Below are 19255 nucleotides of genomic sequence, written 5' to 3' on the forward strand. Positions count from 1 at the left end.
TATGTAGTGTCCCTCTTTATCCCTTTTGATTAACTTTGGCTTGAAATCTACTTTATTTGATATTAGTATGGACACTCCTGCTTGTTTCTGAAGTCCATATGAGTGATATGATTTTTCCCAACCTTTCACCTTCAGTCTGTGTATGTCTTTTCCTATCAAATGTGTCTCCTGTAGGCAGCATATTGTTGGATCTTTTTTTTTTTTTGGATCCATTCTACTAGCCTGTGTCTCTTAATTGGTGAGTTTAAGCCATTAACATTTAGGGTTATTATTGAGATATGGATTGTTCTTCCAGCCATATTTGTTTATTTATATTACTTAACATGGTTTGTTTTTCCTCTTTGATTATTTTTCCCTTTACTGTACTACCTTCCACTGTTGGTTTTCATTGTTATTTTCCATTTCCTCTTCCTGTAATGTTTTGCCGAGGATGTTTTGAAGAGATGGTTTTCTAGCTGCAAATTCTTTTAACTTTTGTTTATTGTGGAAAGGTTTTAATTTCATCTTCCATCCTGAAGCTTAATTTCACTGGATACACAATTCTTGGTTGGAACCCATTTTCTTTCAGCGTTTGAAATATGTTGTTCCAGGATCTTCTAGCTTTCAGAGTCTGTGTTGAAAGATCAGCTGTTATCCTGATTGGTTTACCCCTAAATGTAATCTGCTTCCTTTCTCTTGAAGCTTTTAGAATTCTCTCCTTATTCTGTATGTTGGGCATCTTCATTATAATGTGTCTAGGTGTGGATCTCTTATGATTTTGCACATTCGGCGTTCTGTAGGCTTGTAGGATTTGGGATTCTGTCTCATTCTTCAAGTCTGGGAAGTTTTCTTGTATTATTTCGTTGAACAGATTGCTCATTCCTTTGGTTTGGACCTCTATACTTTCCTGTATCCCAATGACTCTTAAGTTTGGTCTCTTTATGTTATCCCAAATTTCTTGGATGTTCTGCTCATGGTTTCTTAACAGTCTCACTGAGCTGTCTATGTTCTTTTCAAGTTGAAATACTTTGTCTTCATTGTCTGATGTTCTATCTTCTAAGTGTTCTACTCTGCTGGTAGTATTCTCATTTGAGTTTTTAAGTTGGTTTATTGCTTCCTGCATTTCTAGGATTTCTGTTTGTTTGTTTTTTATAACCTCCATCTCCCTATATAGTTGATCTTTTGCTTCTTGGATTTGTTTATGTAACTCATTGTTGAAGTGATCTTTCATTGTCTGATTTTGCTGTCTAATGTCTTCCTTGAGACTCCAGATCATCTGAAGCATGTAAATCCTGAATTCTTTATCTGACATTCCATCTGCTGCAGATATTACCTCTTCTAAAGTTGAGTTAACCTGCATTGCTTGTGGTCCTTTCTTTCCTTGTCTTTTCATACTGCTCACGTTTCTTTCTGCTTGGTGAAACTGTTGTGTTATTGAATTTTCCCCCTATATATTTATATTGCTCTTGTATAGTTGCAAAGTCTCCCTTGCAGGGGCGGGCAGCGGCTGTGCTCCTCCTCCAATTGAGGTGATCTGTCTATCTCGCCCGCGGGCCGCTGGGCCCCTTCTCCAGGTCTCGTGGTCTGCCTACCTTGCGGGCAACGGCTGGGCCCCTCCTCCAATAGGGATGATCTGTCTAAGACGCTGGCAGGCCGCTGGGCCTGTTCTCCAGGTTGCAGGTCTGCTTACCTTGCAGGCGCAGGCGGCGGCTGTGCCCCTCTTCCAATTGGGGTGATCTTTCAACTAGGCCGGCGTGCCGCCGGGCCCCTTCTCCGGGACGGGCGGTCTGCCTACCTTGTGGGCGGCAGCTGGGACCTTCCTCCAATTGGGGCGATGTGTCTACCACTCTGGCGGGCCGCTGGCCCTGCTTCGATGGTTGGTCGCAGGTCTGCCCACCTTGCATGCGTGAGAGGCGGCTCTGCTCCGCCCCTCCTCCAATTGGGGCTATGTGTCTACCACGCCGGCAGGCCCGCTAGGCCTCGGATAAAAACTTTTAAGAAATAATTTTGCGGGCTGGGGATGTGGCTCAAGTGGTGGTGTGCTCGCCTGGCATGTGCGGGGCACTGGGTTTGATCCTCAGCACCACATAAAAATAAATAAGTGAAATAAACGTATTGTGTCCAACTGCAACTAAAAAAATAATAAATATTAAAAAAAGAAATAATTTTGCTATTCTAAATCATTTTTAAAGATTATTTTTCTATTGTAGAGCCTTGGAGTGTTGCTTATACATTTTAGAATTTTAATTTCTATCAAAAAACTTAGAATTTTGTAGATCAATTTGGGGAGAGTGGGCATCTTAATTCTAATGTCTTAAAAATCTATGAATGGTGGTGTATTTCTTCATTTATTTAGGTGTCCTCAAGGTTCTCACAACAAAATCTTAGTTTCATAATGGGGGGTTTTGCACATCTTTCATTGGATTTATTCCTTGTTTCACAAAAGGTATAATTTAAAAACTTGATTTTTCAAGTGTTTGTTGCCACAATATAGAAATACCAGTTGATTTTTGTATATTAATCTTGCATCATGTGACCTTAGTAAATTATAACATTTGGTCTTATTAAATTCAGAGGTTTTTTATTTTAGGAAAATTCTGCATAGTTTTCTACATACACAGTAATATTTCCTGTGGATAACAACTTAAATAATTGTTTTTATTTATTTTTGCTTTATTGCGTTCATTGTGATATTAGATACAAAATTGAACACAATTGATGAAAGCAGACATCTTCTTTATTTCCAATATTAAGGAGAAGAGATTTAATGTTTTACCATGAGCATTGGCTATTGGTTGGCTATAGGTTTTCATATATATCTTTTATCAGGTTGAAACTACTATGTGCTATTTGTGGCTTGCTGAGAAATTTTATGCAGAGGTATTGAATTTTGTTCAGTGCTGTTCATTTGTGTTTATGAGGTGATCAAATTCATTTTCTTTTTTATTCTGTCATTGTGATGCATGACATTGACTTTTTTTCTGGCTCTAAACTAACCTTGCTTTCCTGGGGTAAATTGTTTGTGATTATCATGTATTATCCTTTGTGTATATTGCAGGATTTTGTTTACTCATATTTTGCTAAGGATTTTAAACCTCTGTTTATGAGAACAGTTTCTTGTGCTGTTTTTGTCAGGTTTGATATCAGGATTATGTTCACTTTATTAAGCAAGTGAATATCCTTATCCTCTGTTTTCTGAATGAATTTGTGTAAGATTAGTATTATTTCTTACAAATGTTTCATAGAAATCACTTGTAGAGCCCTCTAGGGCTGGAGGTTTCTTTGTAGTAAGGTTTTTAAATTATTAATGGGCTATGAAGATTTTCTGTTTCTTCTTGTATCAGTTTTGATAGTTATATTTTGAGTAGTTTGACCATTTCACTTAAGATGAAGTGGCACAAAGCTAAATATCTGTAGGATTTATAGTGATATCCTTTCTTCCTTTCTGAAAATGATAATGTGTGTTTCTTTCTGTTTTTATTGGCCAGTCTTGCTATAGGAATTATGATTTTATTAATCTTTTCAAAAAACCAATATTTTACTTTTTTATTATCTATTATTTATCAATTTATTATTTCATTAATTTTCTGTTTTCATTATTTCCTTTTATCTATTTACTAAGATTTAATTTAATTTTTTCTGCTTTCTTAAAATAGAAGTTTAGAGCATTGATTTTTATGCCTTTTTTTATTTTCAAATGTGAGTATTTAAAGTGATAAAATTTCCTCTAGCCTTTACTTTAGCTGCATCCCATAAATTTTAATGTATTGTGTTTTCATTATCATTGATTTTAAATATTTTCTAATTTCCCTTGTGATTTCTTCTTTGCAACATGGATTTTTTAGAAATCTGTTGTGGGACTTTTTCTAAATATCTTATTGTTCCCAGAAGACTTTGATGAACCAGTTATTTGAATCTATTCCAAATGCTCTTGTTTTATAGAAAGAGTACATATGAATTTTTTACCCATAAAATTACCCAAGCATGGGTTTTGAACTTTTTTTTTCTTGGTGTCTTTTACTTATTTCTTTTTTGAAAATTAAAATGTATTCTATAAGGGAGTTACAAAGCAAATTTTAATGTTGCAGACATTATCTCCATGTATCCCTGCTATAGTTTATTTTCATTTAACATCAAAATATATACATAATAGTTGTATAGTTGTTCCGTCTTAGTATTAAGCGTAAGGATTATTTTAGCTTTCCAGTAAGGACTATTAAATGATAATCTAATGTTTAAATAGGTCTTTTAGACTCTGTTTTCATGAATTTTGTTTTTTAAGGTTGATGATGATAAATCCTAAGAATTTATATCTTGTTATAGCCAGCCAGCCAGCCCAGAAAACCCGTAAGATATGCTTAGTACAAAAACCATATAAAAGCAACTTCATATTCCTTGATGAGTCAACTGTTTTGGCAGCTCTTATAACACTGTGGAGGTCAGCATTGTGAAAATTATCTACCATGTAACAGATTTACAAAAGGGTAGTTCAGTAAAAATCTAGAATCAGTACAATGCCAGAAAAAAAAAATGTCTATTGTTTAGAGCCTTTCTGTGTTCATTTTTAGATGACTATCATTTTTTAAATGTAGTAATTGAATTCGATTTATTAAATGTCTTGAATATCAGGCTGAAATTTCTTTCAAAAGTGGCTTCTCTAGGAAATGTATCTTCTGGGGCAGGATGTGTAGCTCAATGGTAGAGTACTAGCTTACTGAATGTGGAAGGCGAGGCCCTGGGTTCCGTCCCCAGCATCACAAAAAAATAAAGGAAAAAAGTTGTTTATCTTATGATTTGAGACAATGATTAACAAAGTCCCTTTTTTTAATATTTTTTTAAGAGAGAGAGAGAGAAATTTTTAATATTTATTTTTAGTTTTCGGCGGACACAACATCTTTGTTTGTATGTGGTGCTGAGGATCGAACCCGGGCCGCACGCATGCCAGGCGAGCGCGCTACCGCTTGAGCCACATCCCGAGCCCCCCACCTTTTTTTTTTTTTTTGGTACCATGATTGAACTCAGGGGTACTCGACCAACTGAGCCACATCCCCAGCCCTGTTTTGTATTTAGAGACAGGGTCTCACTGAGTTGCTTAGCCCCTCACTTTTACTGAGGCTGATTTTGAGCTTTCGATCCTCCTGCCTCAGCCTCCTGAGCCACTGGGATTACAGACGGGCACCACCGCACCAGGCCAACAAAGTCATTCTTACATATACAGATGTTTGTATAATAAGAAGCTGGGAATTCCCAAGGAAATCAGTTATTTTTTCTTTCCATTTCTCCTATAGCTCTGCCAAACAGACAAGGCCCTGAGGGAACCAAATGTCTGGATCAGTAAAACAGTGTAACGAAGCACTTCAATAAGATAAATCTTGTCATCTACTAGGAACTTTTTTTTTTTTTTTGCAGTCCTTAAAATCTAAATATGTATAAGGGACAGAGCTATAATGTAGCTCACCAGAATTATTTTATTTTCAAAACAGCTAGGATAATTCTGGGGTTGACAGACATATACTTCTGAGGCCTCAACAAACATGTCTCTCCCCTGGTGGCTGTCTCTGTCCTCTTATTGTCCTCTTACCTTCACAGCGGAAGGAGCAGACAATTTCATATAGGTGACATGGTACAGCTGTCACTAGACAGCTAAGTGTTAAGCTAATCTGGTGTAGAATATTCACAAAAGCATAAATAAGGGACAATAAGAAACCCTTTCTGGCTGGGCACAGTGGTACACACCTATAATCTCAGTGTCTCGGGAGGCTGAGGCAGGAGGATTGAAAGTTCAAGGCCAGCCTCAGCAAGTTGGCGAGGCTCTGAACAACTTAGCAATACCCTGTCTCAAAATGAAAAATAAAAAGTGATGGGGATATAGCTCAGTGTTAAGTGCCCCTGGGTTCAATCCCCTGGTATCCAAAAGAAAGAAAAACTTTCCTATAATCCATTATACCATTATTGCCCAAGGTAAAGCATCTAACAAATATTTTTATAACAATTTGATGATTTTTATTTCACTTTTATTTGGTTTGGAATTTGAACGTTGCACGTTAACTCATAAAATAAAATTGTGATGTGGCAAAGTAAACATTATAATAAGGCCAAGCATAGTGGACGTGCCTGTAAGTAATCTCATCTACTTAGGAGGCTGAGACAGGAGGACCACAAATTTGAGGCCAGCCTGAGCAACTTAGCAAGTCCCTGTCTCAAAATTGGAAAAAAGAGGAAAAAAATACACACATACACACATGCACGCACAAACACACAACGCACATATATACATATATATATATATACACATACATATACATATGTTTTTTTCTTACAGTGGCTCAGAGGAGATTTGAAGTATAACTTCAATTTGCTAATGTTTAGTTAGGCTAATGCTTATTTGGTCTCTGAAAGGGATGATTTGTTAAGAGTAATGGTGCTCCTACCCAGGGAAGAAACAATATCCATAATTTTCTTTGTGATCAGGAACTTAGCCTCAGTGAAATTTCAGGTAAAAGTGAATTTGACTTATTTTATCATGTGAACCAGTTCTAGCCAAATGCCATGGATGTAAGATTAGACAAGAAAACTCAGGGTCCACTCCTAGTGGTAGTTCCCTGGGGGGTTTGGTCTTTCTACTCTGTGGTTGGAATTAACCAAGTGAGGTATTTGGGTCCCAGCCAGATTCTTGGATTCATTGTAGATTTGCATAACTTAAGTGACTTGGTCTTATCTAGACAACTAAGGATGAACTGTAGCCAACTTATTTCATTCTTGAAGTGACTAGATTGCTGAATTGGTGTTAGAAAATAAATTTAAGAAGTAATGAAGATTATATGTTCTTGCTCATACTCTGGACCATCTATCCAATAAGGCCCAGCCTTACATTTATCAGATCTTTCTTACCCTATTGCTATCTTTTTATAGGCAACAACTGAGGTGGAAATTAAGAAAAAAGGCCCTGGATCTCTTTTAGTGTCCATGGACCAACTGGCCTCCTATGGACGGAAGGACAGAATCAACAGTATAATGAGTGTTGTTACAAATACACTAGTAGAAGGTATGTGCCCTGTGATGCTGCTGAGATATAAGTATGTAGTGTGCATGATAAATATAATCCCTGTCCCTTGATCTGAGTTTTTCAAAAACTATCTCCAAGTTTTAGGAATAGATCTTACTGGTTGTAGAAAACAGTATCACAAATTCTCTTCACAAATTGATGTGCAGAGAATCAAACAAGTACTTCAAATCTGTCAACATCGTATATAGACAGGTAAAAAGGCTGAAGGAGCAACAGAGAATGAACCAGAAAATCTCAGGAAGCCTCAGTAATCGGCATCATGAGGAGCCTGTGGGGTGTTGTGAGACATCAGGGAATGTGGGTCAAGCACTGAAAAGATACATGATGGAATCCCCTTCATGGCCTCTACCCCAAACCACACCTTTTTCTCTTCCTTTTAATGGCCTCTACCCCAAACCACACCTTTTTCTCTTCCTTTTAATTACTTAGATCCCTTTTGGGTTTTCTTGAGGGAAGAATGTACTCTGCATTTTGATTGCACCTAATTCTGCCTCTCTTCAAACACCCCCACATATCCATAAATACATTTGACGTGTGACTAGGTAAGTTGAACCCCCTCTACTTTAGGCACTCTGCCACAGGGAAAGAGCAGCCACTATTGAATCATAGCACATCTGCAGCGATGTTGTTGTCAGTGCCAAACTCTCTATTTGAGGTGGTTATCTCCAGACACGTGACAGATTGAGGATTAGCTGAGGATTTTCCCTTAGACCATGGGGCCCCTGGCAAGTATCAGCCCTTTCTCCAGGCCTGGTGTACATTCCAGGCTCCTCTTAGAGGTAAAGTCGGTGACTGGGTTTTTCTTTGCAATATTCCCATTGATTCTGCCTATATCGTCATTTGACTCATTATATGTTCAGACTATTCTGGAGTGGTCCCAGCTACTTGGAAGCAGGAGGATCTCTGAGTCCCAAGTTTGAGACTAGCCTAGGCAAAATAGCAAGATGGGTGAAAAAGAAAAGAAAAGGATCTATTACTATTTAACCATTCTGACAAATCCTCCATATTTTTTTGAGAGAGAGAGAGAGAGAGAGAGAGAGAAAGAGAGAGAGAGAGAGAATTTTTTAATATTTATTTTTTTAGTTTTCGGCAGACACAACATCTTTATTTGTATGTGGTGCTGAGGATCGAACCCAGGCCGCATGCATGCCAGGCGAGCGCACTACTGCTTGAGCCACATCCCCAGCCCAATCCTCCATATTTAATGGTTGCTACATTAACAGCCAGCAATGAATGAATAATTATTCCTGCTTCCCAGACTTTCAGTTAGGAAACTGATGTTATTTTAATACAAAGATTAAAATAATTATTTTTATATATTTTTTTAGTTGTTGATGGATCTTTATTTTATTTATTTATATGTGGTGCTGCTGAGGATCAAACCCAGTACCTCACACATACTAGGCAAGTGCACTACCACTGAGCCACAGCCTCAGCCCTAAAATAATTTTTTTTTTGAAACCAAAAAAGTAGGTTCCTACCTACCTAGAAACTACAGTGAAGAATTCTAGAATCCTGTAATCAGTTAGAAAACTCTGCCTATCTCAGCCCATCCTATTGCAGACATACTTCCTAGGATCAAGTAAACTCAGCAGGATTCATAACTAGCAGAGCCATAAATTTCAGAGGGGGATATTTCAGAAGTCTGGGAGTGGGGTATAAACAAAGAATAGTGTAGTCTGACTTCTCAAAGCAGCAAAGCTGTGGAAGGTAGCTAGGGAAGTAAGAGTGAGGAATTAATGATGGGACTTGGCATTACTCTCAGGTAAACTGTTTCAGACACTTCCTAGAAGTGACTGGCTGTAACTGTTGCTGCCGTTGTTTATTTACTCATTCTTTAACTCATCTGATAAGCACTGAGGGTCAGTGCGGTTACTTGTTTGATATCTGACTTTTCTGCAGGTCTGAAAGCTCTGTGAGGGTGGGACTTTTCATCACTATACCCCTAGTGCAGAGCACATTGCAAGTGCTTAAGAGTTACTGAATTGAGCCATGCACAGTGGCACAAGCCTATAATCCCAGTGACTCAGGAGGATGAGTCAGGAGGATTGCAAGTTCAAGACTAGCTTTAGCAATTTAGCAAGACCCTAAACTACTTGGTAAGATCCTATCTCAAATTTTTTTAAAAAAATAAGTAAATTAAAAGGGCTGGGGATGTAGCTCAGTGGTAAACCACCCTCAATATCAAAAAAAAAGTTGTTGAATTAAGAGAAACCCTGTCTTCAGAAACCTCTTAGTCTTTGTGGACTTAGGCTCTCTCAGAAAACCATTCCCAGTACCCCCAGGCTGAGACCTGCAGTAAACTCTCTGAAAATGTCAAAAAACAAAGTAGAGGGCTGGGACTGTGGCTCAGCAGTAGCACACTTGCCTTGTATGTGTGAGGCACTGGGTTCGATTCGCAGCACCACATAAAAATAAAATAAAGATATTGTGTCCACCTAAAGCTAAAAAGTAAATATTAAAAAAAAAAAAAGATCTATCAACAACTAAGGGAAAAAATATTAAAAAAAAAAAAATAGGGGAAACCCACAGACCTTTGGACACCTCACTCCCTTCTATTAACCCTTCTATTAACCCATTCTTCCAGACCAGATAGTTCACCATCCAGACAGTGGAGCCAGTAACAATTTGCAAAGTTGTAGGTCATTTTATAAACCTCCCTATTCACCTAGTAATCTTTTCTAGCTCCTAAACCCCACATTGTTTCTGTGGGATAAAAGATTATCCTGAAGATTTCCTCTTCTCAGTTAATGTGGATAAGAGATTTTTAATATCCCGGTAGGGATCTTCTTGGTGCCCGGTAGTGTAGGAAAACCCTCTTGCTATTTCAAAGGACTTTCGGCCTAGTACATTGTAAAACATGGCAACTGTGTCATCTGTCAGAAATGTGAACAGTCAGGCTTCAACCTCCAGGTGCTGGCGGGGTACAGACATTTGGAGAAGGAGGAAATTTAAAAAGAAACGGAACCAAATTTCCAAATATGTACTATAAGAATTTATGGAAATAAGAGAACCTTTTCATTTTCTTTTTTGGGGAAGAAAACTAAATTTACCTTGGGAAGGGAGGGAGTTCTATGAGGAAGAAGCCAAAGCAAGTTTTCTTCACAGACTTCCTTTCCCACGCAAACTCCCACGTGGCGCTTACTGTGGCCCTTAAATCTGAAAAACCAAGGCAACCATTTTCTTAGCAACCAGGGAGCCAATCAGACACCCAACTAACACCCCATCTAAAATAAAGCCATCACCATGGGCACCATCCAGCTGGTTGGAGAAAGGGAAAGGAGACTGATTTATGGCTGCCATCTTGTTTTGGGGGGCAATGTTAGAGAGCTCTTTTTTAATTACCACAATGAGTTTTATTTTGTCAGTAGGATTAGGCAGGGTGGAGGAAGCTGTAATAGCCAATCCTTTAGAAACAATACCTTCTTTCTAAGAATTATCATTCTAATAGGTTTTCTCTTTTAAAAAGCATCCTCTTAGGTCAAGGACCTTGGGGTTTTGTAATCCAAGTATTACACAGTTCATACTTAATTCATGGAGAACTTTAGTACCTAGGTCTTCATACCTATGCTGTGTGACTACCAGCTGAGTGACTCTCTACCTTTGTTCTTTTTAATCTTTTGCTTCATAAATAACCATGGAGACCATCTAGTCCAGCAGCTTCTCCATCTGTATGAGGAGAACCTAGGATTCTGGAGAGGTGTCTCAGGAAAGGAAGAAGTCAACTATACTGGGCTCCAGGCTCCTATCCTGCTATAACTCCAGCAGTTCTTGGCTTATGAGATCTTATTTGGAAAAAAAAAGGGGGGGAAGAGAAAAACTACAACGACAGAAGGAAAAGATGAGAGTAGGAAAGGGCAAGAGAGAAGGAGAAAGAAAAAGGAAAGAAGGGATTAAGGATATGAATTATATTTCTAACTCAGCTGTGAATTACAAACTCACTGAAGGTAGGAGCAGTGACTTGTATGTGCTTCTTTGAGAACATAATAGATATACTCCACATGGTGGCTAGCTGACAATGCTGATCCTGTTGATGAAGATAATAATAAGAGCAAAGGCTTCCATTGAACTTACTCTGTGCTATGTGTTCTTAGGCACTTTGTGGATATCTTAACTCCTTTAATTCTCACAACAAATTGAAGCAACATACTCAAGGTCCTACACTTAGCAGATGTCTAAGCTAGTATTAAAGTTAGGTGTGTCTGGCTTTAGGGTCTGTGCTTCTCTGATAAGAACTTATTGTTACAATGTATAATATAATCCCTACCATTTAATGAGGACCTGCCTTGTGCCAGGCACTGTGCTGACTGCTTTAGATGCATCATCTCCTTTAACCCTTAATCCTACTCATATAACCTCTTAAAATGAGTTATACAACTCAGTTAGTCCCAGAACCTAAAAAAAGTGTATGCTCAGTTTTACAGACAAGGCAACTGAGGCCTAGAGAAATCAATTACCTTGCCTGAGTTCACACAACTTGTAAGTGTTGAAGCAAGTTGAACCAAGAAGTCAGACCCCAGAGGCTAAGCTCCTAACTACTGTGGTCTACACTGTAACTAGAATGTTGGGTCTTATATAAATTATAACTGGATCATTGTTGATAGGGAAGTGACTTACATGGATCATGCCTCCTCTCTACTTTAAGGGAAAGAATGGAGGGAAATACTTAGGAATATCAACACTTAAATATTCTTTATTCTCATAATAATAACAATAATAACGACCTGACCTCAGAGATCATATTGTCCCTTTGCTTTCTCACTCTGATTAAGGGGCCTTTTTTTTTTCTTACTGCAGAGCTGGAAGAGTCTCAGAGAAAGTGTCCACCATGCTGGTATAAATTTGCCAATACTTTTCTCATCTGGGAGTGCCACCCCTACTGGATAAAACTCAAAGAGATTGTGAACTTGATTGTTATGGACCCTTTTGTGGACTTAGCCATCACCATCTGCATTGTTCTAAATACGCTCTTTATGGCAATGGAGCACCATCCTATGACGCCACAGTTTGAGCACGTCTTGGCTGTAGGAAATCTGGTAAGGTAGAGTGCTGTGTCCTGATATGATGATTTGAGCATGTTTTGCCTATAGAACATCTTTTTCTGGTACTGGAGTTGACAAGTTGACAAGAAAGTAATAGTTAATTGGAAGACAAATGCTTCCACATATGCCATGACACCAGCACTTCTGCTCACTGTTGTGATCCCTCAGCTGTTTCCTCTTTCTACAGAACTTTGAAGACGTCATTTAGGAGCTATTGGCAGGAAACCAACCATGGTGACAGAATGGGACAGTGGATTGGTTTCAGCAGCCTGAGCCAAGAACTTCTGTGGGTTTTTTTTTCCCTCATTCCATTTCTCACATTGATTCCTGCATTGCATTGTTCTAGCAAATAACTTCCCCTTTCACCTCAAGTAACAACCACCACAAAATAGGGCAGCTCTTTAGTGCATTAAGCACTGAAATTTACTGCACTGTCAGCTCTTACTTATCCATGTGGGGATTATTTATGGGAAATTTTTAATCCTATGCTGGTTCCCCTTTCCGTCCAATTTCTGGGCCATCATCCAGTTTCTGCTATTAGTTGATCTGTGCCAAATTTATTTTAATGTTAGCTTAAGTCACATTTAATTTATTATATTATTCATAAGAATGCAGATTTATTTATTTATTTTGGTACTAGGGATTGAACCCAGGGGATTTTACCATGGAATTACATCCCCAGCCTTTTTATTTTATATTTCAAGACAGGGTCTTGCTAAGTTGCCGAGGTTGGCCTACAACTTGCAACCCTCCTACTTTGGCCTCCCAAATGCAATAAGCTGCAGTTTTTAAAAATAGATTACACAGTGTATTCTGAATCGAGTACTTGTTATTTAGAGATGATTTGTTTTACTTCCTTGGTACAAAAATCAGGAGTTGATTGAGTTCTAATGGACAGTAAAGAGTTAGAAAGAATCCTCTAGGTCATCTGGGCCTTATTATTCCTTTGGGGTTGCCCATGGGTATGTTTATATCTAGCTCCCAATTTTTAACTGGAGCATGATCTCTTCTTAGAGTGTCCTATTCATTCGTTTCATCTTTTTTGTTCTCTCTTACGGAGCTTCCACCTTAATTATAATACCTACCATTTATTTATTTTTTTAATATTTTACATATATATATTTTCTAGTTGTAGATGAACACACATTATCTTTATTTTTATGTGGTGCTGAGGATTGAACTCAGTGCCTCACGCGTGCAAAGCAAGCGCTTTACCACTGAGCTACAGCCTCATCCCCCAATACCTACCATTTATTAGATATTCTATAATATCATTTTTAGTTCCCATTCTGAAAACATATGGCAAAAAGATCTTTTACCTTTAGCCTGTAGTGTTTCCTGCTACACACCACAGATGGTTCTGTGGTCTTGCCAAGTCTCCATATCTGGGGTTAGTGACTGCTCAGGCTTCTTAAGGGCAGCACAGTGAAACTATAGTTTTGGAAACAACACAGTCTTGGGACTGTGCTAGAATCCTGCTGACTGACTTTGTGGTGGACATTGTGTGACTGACTAGAAGCCTTGGTCATCAAGCAGCATCTTAAGCCAGTCAGCAATCAGAGATAGCCAAGAGTTAGTAACAAGAAACATGATCTGATGATGCTCATTGTTGATGGTGGTGACAGTGGTGTTTTCTCTGTAGCATTGCATTTTTCTCCATGTCTGAGCTTTTCCTTGCTTTTGGCAGAATCGGTCCATGATACCAAAGGGATTTTGAGAGGCCTTTTCACCTACCACCAGTATTATTGCCTCTGCACTGGGCTAGCATATAACTTTTATTTTCCTTCCTTAAAAGTCTACTAAGGCTTAAGATGACACCTAAATTAGAGTTGTGAGCATTCAGAGGACTTTGCTGACAGCTGTCAGTGAAGAAAAAGATGTCTGCAGCTAATACTCAGGGACTCCCAAGGCAAGCCAACTCAGAACCCAGTTCTAAAACAAGAAGGCAAGAGTTCAGGGGACAGTGACTGAACAGTTAATAGTCCGAATAGAGTAGTGAATGGTTCTGCAGACTGTGGGCTGGGTATGAAAGTGAGGGAAAAAATAAGTGATGCCTAGATTCAGAGTTTAGTAACTGATGGAAAAATGGGGCTTACTGAAGAAGAAACATCTTTGGAGTTTAAAATCCAGAGTTCTGTTTGTACGTACTGGTTGAGAGGTGTCTATCCACTGAGTGGAGATGTCAGATAAGGAAGTTGGGTATTTGCTGGACCTCAAGGAAACGTACATTTGAGTGTTTTCTGGATGGTAGCAGAAACTCAAAGACATATTTGCTGCCAATCAACATGAGTGTTGAGGCTTGGGTGGTGGCTCAGTGGTAGAGTGCTTGCCTAGCACGTGTGAGGCCCTTGGGTTCCATCCCAAGCACCACAAAAAAGGAAAAAACAAGTGCTGAATTGGTGAAAACAACACAGAATTAGAAGCCAGAAGATTCGGGTGTTGGTTCCTGTTAGAGATTGCTTAACCTTAAATCAGACATTGATTTCTGTGGAGAAACGGTCTGCACCTGTGAAATGAGGATAATGCCATCTCCTCCGTGGTTGGGAGGATAAAATGAGAACCTATTCAAAAATATTTGGGGTAGTTAAAAGTACCCTGTAAATATTAGGAACTGCATTAATATAATTCAGTAGGAGAATTTTCAAAGATTTTGAGATTTGGATAGAATCTTTGATCTAAGAATAAGAGGATGGAAAAAAGTGAGGTTGACTAGCTTGGTTGAAGCAAGGTACAAGCTTGTCTTAGGATGGAAAGAGGAGACTTTTCCCAGCACCTGGGACAGTGAGTTAAATTCTATTGATCCCTAGACAATCAATCACGTAGATGTTTTTGAGGGAAAATGAGAATAGCCTGCAAACTGAAGTTTTCTGCCTCTTCCACCAACTCCCTGAAAGAGAAAATGCTAATCATAGGAAGAATCTTAGAAATAATTCCATTCAATTCCCATGTTTTATGAAGAAAATTGAAGCCCAGGGAGGCTATGTGACTTATATAGACTTTGTATTGTATAGTAGGTAAATGTAATGATTATTTTCTTGCCTGTTTAGAACCAAATGAATACAACAGTAAGTTTATAAGGTTGCTTTTAAACAATCTGAGTATTTTAAAATTGTTATTAGTGCATTATAGTAACAATCTGAATCTTACAGAAAAGTTTCAAGTACAGTATAAAAAACTTTTAAGAGTAACTTACCAACATAGCCTTATCACCCCAAATACTTTAATGTGTGTGTGAGTTTTTTTAATAAACAAATACATTCTCCTACATAACCATCATATAACGTCAAAATCATGAGATTAATCTTACTACATTACAAACTCTAATTCTCAGGTCCTTTTCAGGTTTTGCCAGAGATCCCAGTGATGATCTTTATAACAAAAGGATGCAGGTCCCAAATTACCCTTTGCATTTAATTGTCATATCTATTTAATCTTCTCTATCCCAGAAGAGTTCCACAGGCTTTTATTGTTTTTATGGCCTTGACACTTTGAAGATTACATGGCCGCTTATTTTGCAGAATTCTCTCAATTTGCATTTGTCTGATGCTTCCACTTGATTAGATGTAAGTTTTGCCTTTGAATAGGGATATCACACAAGTTAGGTTGCCTTCCTCTCATTGTATCTACTAGGTGTCACAAAATTCCCTTTATTCTGTTACTGATAATATTCATTTGATCATTTGATTAAGGTAGTGTCTGCCAGGCTTCTCCCTATAGAGTTACTCTTTTCACATTTATGATTAATAAGTATTTGTGAGGCAAACATTTTGAAACTATCTAAATTTCCTGTTCACTCAACTTTTGAGTTATTCCTTTTTTTATGTCAGTATGAACTCATGGTTTTCAGTTCTATTCAATGAGTTATAATCCAATAATGTTATCTACTTTCACATTTAAACTTGACCATTGGAAGGCCCTGTAGATTAACTTGTGTGTCCTTTGATATATCCTTGCTTTGCTATATCCTTGTTTTTTGATATGTCCTTGCTTTCTGGGCAGGCTGATTTTGCATTTTGGAAATGCAATCAGCCATTTCTCAAAAAGACTTGATCTTTTAATGGAAATAATATTTGAAACTGATCTGGGTGTGCTTATTGCTTAGAGCAACATACAACCCTCATGGTAAAGGATGAGCCATTTAGAGCAAGCTTGCTATATGTGTTGACAACCATGAGAGGATAGTGTAACTTCCAGTTCTAGTCCAGGACCCACTAGGTACTTTCTAGTTTGCTCAGAAAGAAATTCATTGCTACTCTCTTTGATACACTTACTTGGTCAGAAAGCCACCGTTACCTCTTACAGTGTGGCTACCCTCCCCACTATGTTCAGGCACTGACTCTCCATTCTAGGCATCCTCAGCATGCACAGAGGTTGATGCCTCCACCCCCAGCATCCTTGCCAGTATCTTCCAAGTGGACGGATGCCCCCGCCACATTTTGCAAGCTCTGACAGCCCATGCAAGCCATCATTGTTTCCCCTATCCCACTTGACTCTGATGCCTCCCAGGGGACCTTCTGCATACGGACAGCCTCTCACCACACAGCAGCCTTTCCCCAGCATTAGGTGTACGGTGCTCTCTTTATCCTGCTAGATCTTGCTCCCCATACCAGGCTGCCTCTCTTTAGCCTGCTAAGGCTACTACCTGTCTCCATGGACAGTGGATGACACCTGTCTGCATGGACACTCCCCTCACTCCACATCCCCATACTTGTTCTCTAGGCCATCCTTCCACCTAGCTCAGTGGCTGAACACATCCCTCTCACCTAGCTGGGCTCTCACATCCTGCAGTGGACTACCTCCCTGTGTGAACACCGTCCTCATCCCTCTATGGGCTGATATCCAGGTTGGGTCTTCCCTTATGAGGAGCTCCTCCTCACTCTACTCATGTGTCCTACCCTGGAGACACCATCTGCACCATACTTAAGCTCTTACTTTCTGCCAGCTCTCCTACCTCCCTCCAATGTGGACACCCTCCCATTCTATGCTACAGAGGTCTGAGTTAATATTGGTTACTTGGGCCTCTATCTGTGTGGTATAGTCATCCTAGGCTACATCCTATGGTGTCACCCTCCTTGTCCTACCTCTGATAGCCCTCACTGGACTGTCTCCCAAAGTGGACACCTCTCCCTGGCTCTGATAGCACATGCCAGGCTTGTCCCCTACAGGACATCTCGCCTCCTCAAGGACTGTCTCCCCATCCTGAGCTGAACCCCTGCCATCCCACTTGGGCTCCAATACATGTAGTTAGAAAAGGAGGACTTCATGTACCTTAAAAGGATCTTAGAGACCCCAAGGATCCTCTCCTATACTTCTAGAATGATGGTATTAGAACATAAATTCTTAGGTGAATATCCGGTGATGATCACAAGATTGACACTTATGTGCAGTTGCTGATGTGCTGCTTATAAGTCCCTTTTTCTCCCCTAAAATCATCACAGTGCTAGTAAGAGTGTTACTGTAGGAATAACTTTAAATCCATTCTCTCTCTCCCGCCCCCCGCCCCCGCCCCCGCAATACGAGGAACAGAACCCAGGGTGTTCTACCACTGAGCTATATCCCCAACCCTTTTTATTCTTTAATTTGGGTCAGGATAAATTGCACATGCTGGCCTCAAACTTTCTGAGGCTGGCCTTGAACTTTCAGTCTTCAGTCTCAGCCTTCCATGTCATTGGGATTATAGGTATGCACCACTGTACCCAGCACTTGTCTCAGTCTTTAAAAAAAAAATAATTCTGTCACACAACTAATAGTTCCAGATGCATTTTGACATACAACCCAACTAATAGCATACCATGTGCCAAAGCAATGTGGCAGCTGGCCTGTGTTGTGAACAGTTCCTACTGGGCATCCAGAATCATTCATTCCAGTTACAGGCAGCACCACGTTAACTGCAGTTGTTGAGTTCCCTGTTAGAACTAGCGTTTTCCTGGTGCAGCTGTTATGGTCAGTCAGCTAGTGCTTATTACTGAGCACTTCCTGTATGTTCACCATGAGACCATGGGATAATAGATCAAGCTTCTGCTTAGTATTTGTTAAACAGGCTAACATTTCTAGATGTAGAAAACTATGCTGGATTTACACAAAAGTTGAAATATATGTCAGCATTTCCTTAGCTGTCCCTACGTGGCCTTAACCTGGGGGATAGGGACTATTCCATGTGCAGATACTTAGCTTGCACTAGGAGCTTTGATTTTGCAAAATTGAATCTCTTTAGGAATTTTTTCCCATTTTACAATACTGCATCTTCAAATAGAAAAATTAAGAGCCCATTTATCCATTTTCATGTGTTTCTATCAAGTCCTTCTATTTTGTGACTGCTATATATTAATTTAACATATTTCTAAACAGCATCTATAATGTAAGCATTTTTTACTATTTTTAATTCTCAGACTGTGTCTTCAAAGCTTTTCTTAAACTTCTTTTTTTTATTATTTTCTTTTTAGTTATTGATGGACCTTTATTTATTTATTAATTAATTAATATGTGTGGTTGAGACTCGAACCCAGTGCCTCACCCATGCTAGGCAAGCGCTCTACCACAGAGCCACAACCTCAGCCCTCTTAAACTTCTTTACATGTGGGCTGGGATTGTGGCTCAAGCGGTAGTGCGCTCGCCTGGCATGCGTGCGGCCCGGGTTCGATCCTCACACATACAAAGATGTTGTGTCTGCTGAAAACTAAAAAATAAATATTAAAAAAAATTCTCGCTCTCTCTCTAAAAGAAAAAAAAAACTTCTTTACATATAAACTTGGTGATCAGGTAGTTATTACAAGCACTAATTATTATGATGGTTGTAAACCTATTGCATGAAAAACCCTCCCCTCTAAAAACATAGTTTTCAGTAAAAGTCTGTTATGTGGCCAGAGGGTATTCATCTTTTCATAGGGGACACCTGCATATTACCTTAATAAGACTGCAGGATAAGAAGGCCTTGGAAACACAAGGTGCTCTGTCAGGTAAAAGAGTGGGAGGAGGCGACCTAGGGAATAAGTCATTCTTGTGCACAATAAACTGCAAACCTAACACTTCTTACATCATTATCATATTGAAAAAAATCAAGAAGGAAGCACCAAAGTCTCTAACAATAAGAAAAATTCTTGAAGGTATAGTCACCTAGTAGAATCTATCCCCCCCGCCCCCCCCCCACACACACACACACACACATTGA

General features: G+C 39.1%; 1 protein-coding gene across 7 annotated transcripts in view; it reads left to right on the plus strand.

Annotated features, from left to right (window-relative positions):
* Scn8a (sodium voltage-gated channel alpha subunit 8) overlaps positions 1-19255 on the plus strand; it is a 178557-nt gene that overhangs the window by 114924 nt on the left and 44378 nt on the right. For all 7 annotated transcript variants that reach the window (XM_048802751.1, XM_015493370.2, XM_048802753.1 and 4 more), the window contains 2 exons: positions 6892-7024; positions 11843-12081. In XM_048802751.1, coding sequence (XP_048658708.1) covers positions 6892-7024; positions 11843-12081 — 372 coding nt within the window. The remainder of the gene's footprint in view (positions 1-6891; positions 7025-11842; positions 12082-19255) is intronic.

This window comes from Marmota marmota, unplaced genomic scaffold, assembly GCF_001458135.2.
Source record: "Marmota marmota marmota unplaced genomic scaffold, marMar, whole genome shotgun sequence".
Taxonomy (NCBI): Eukaryota; Metazoa; Chordata; class Mammalia; order Rodentia; family Sciuridae; genus Marmota; species Marmota marmota.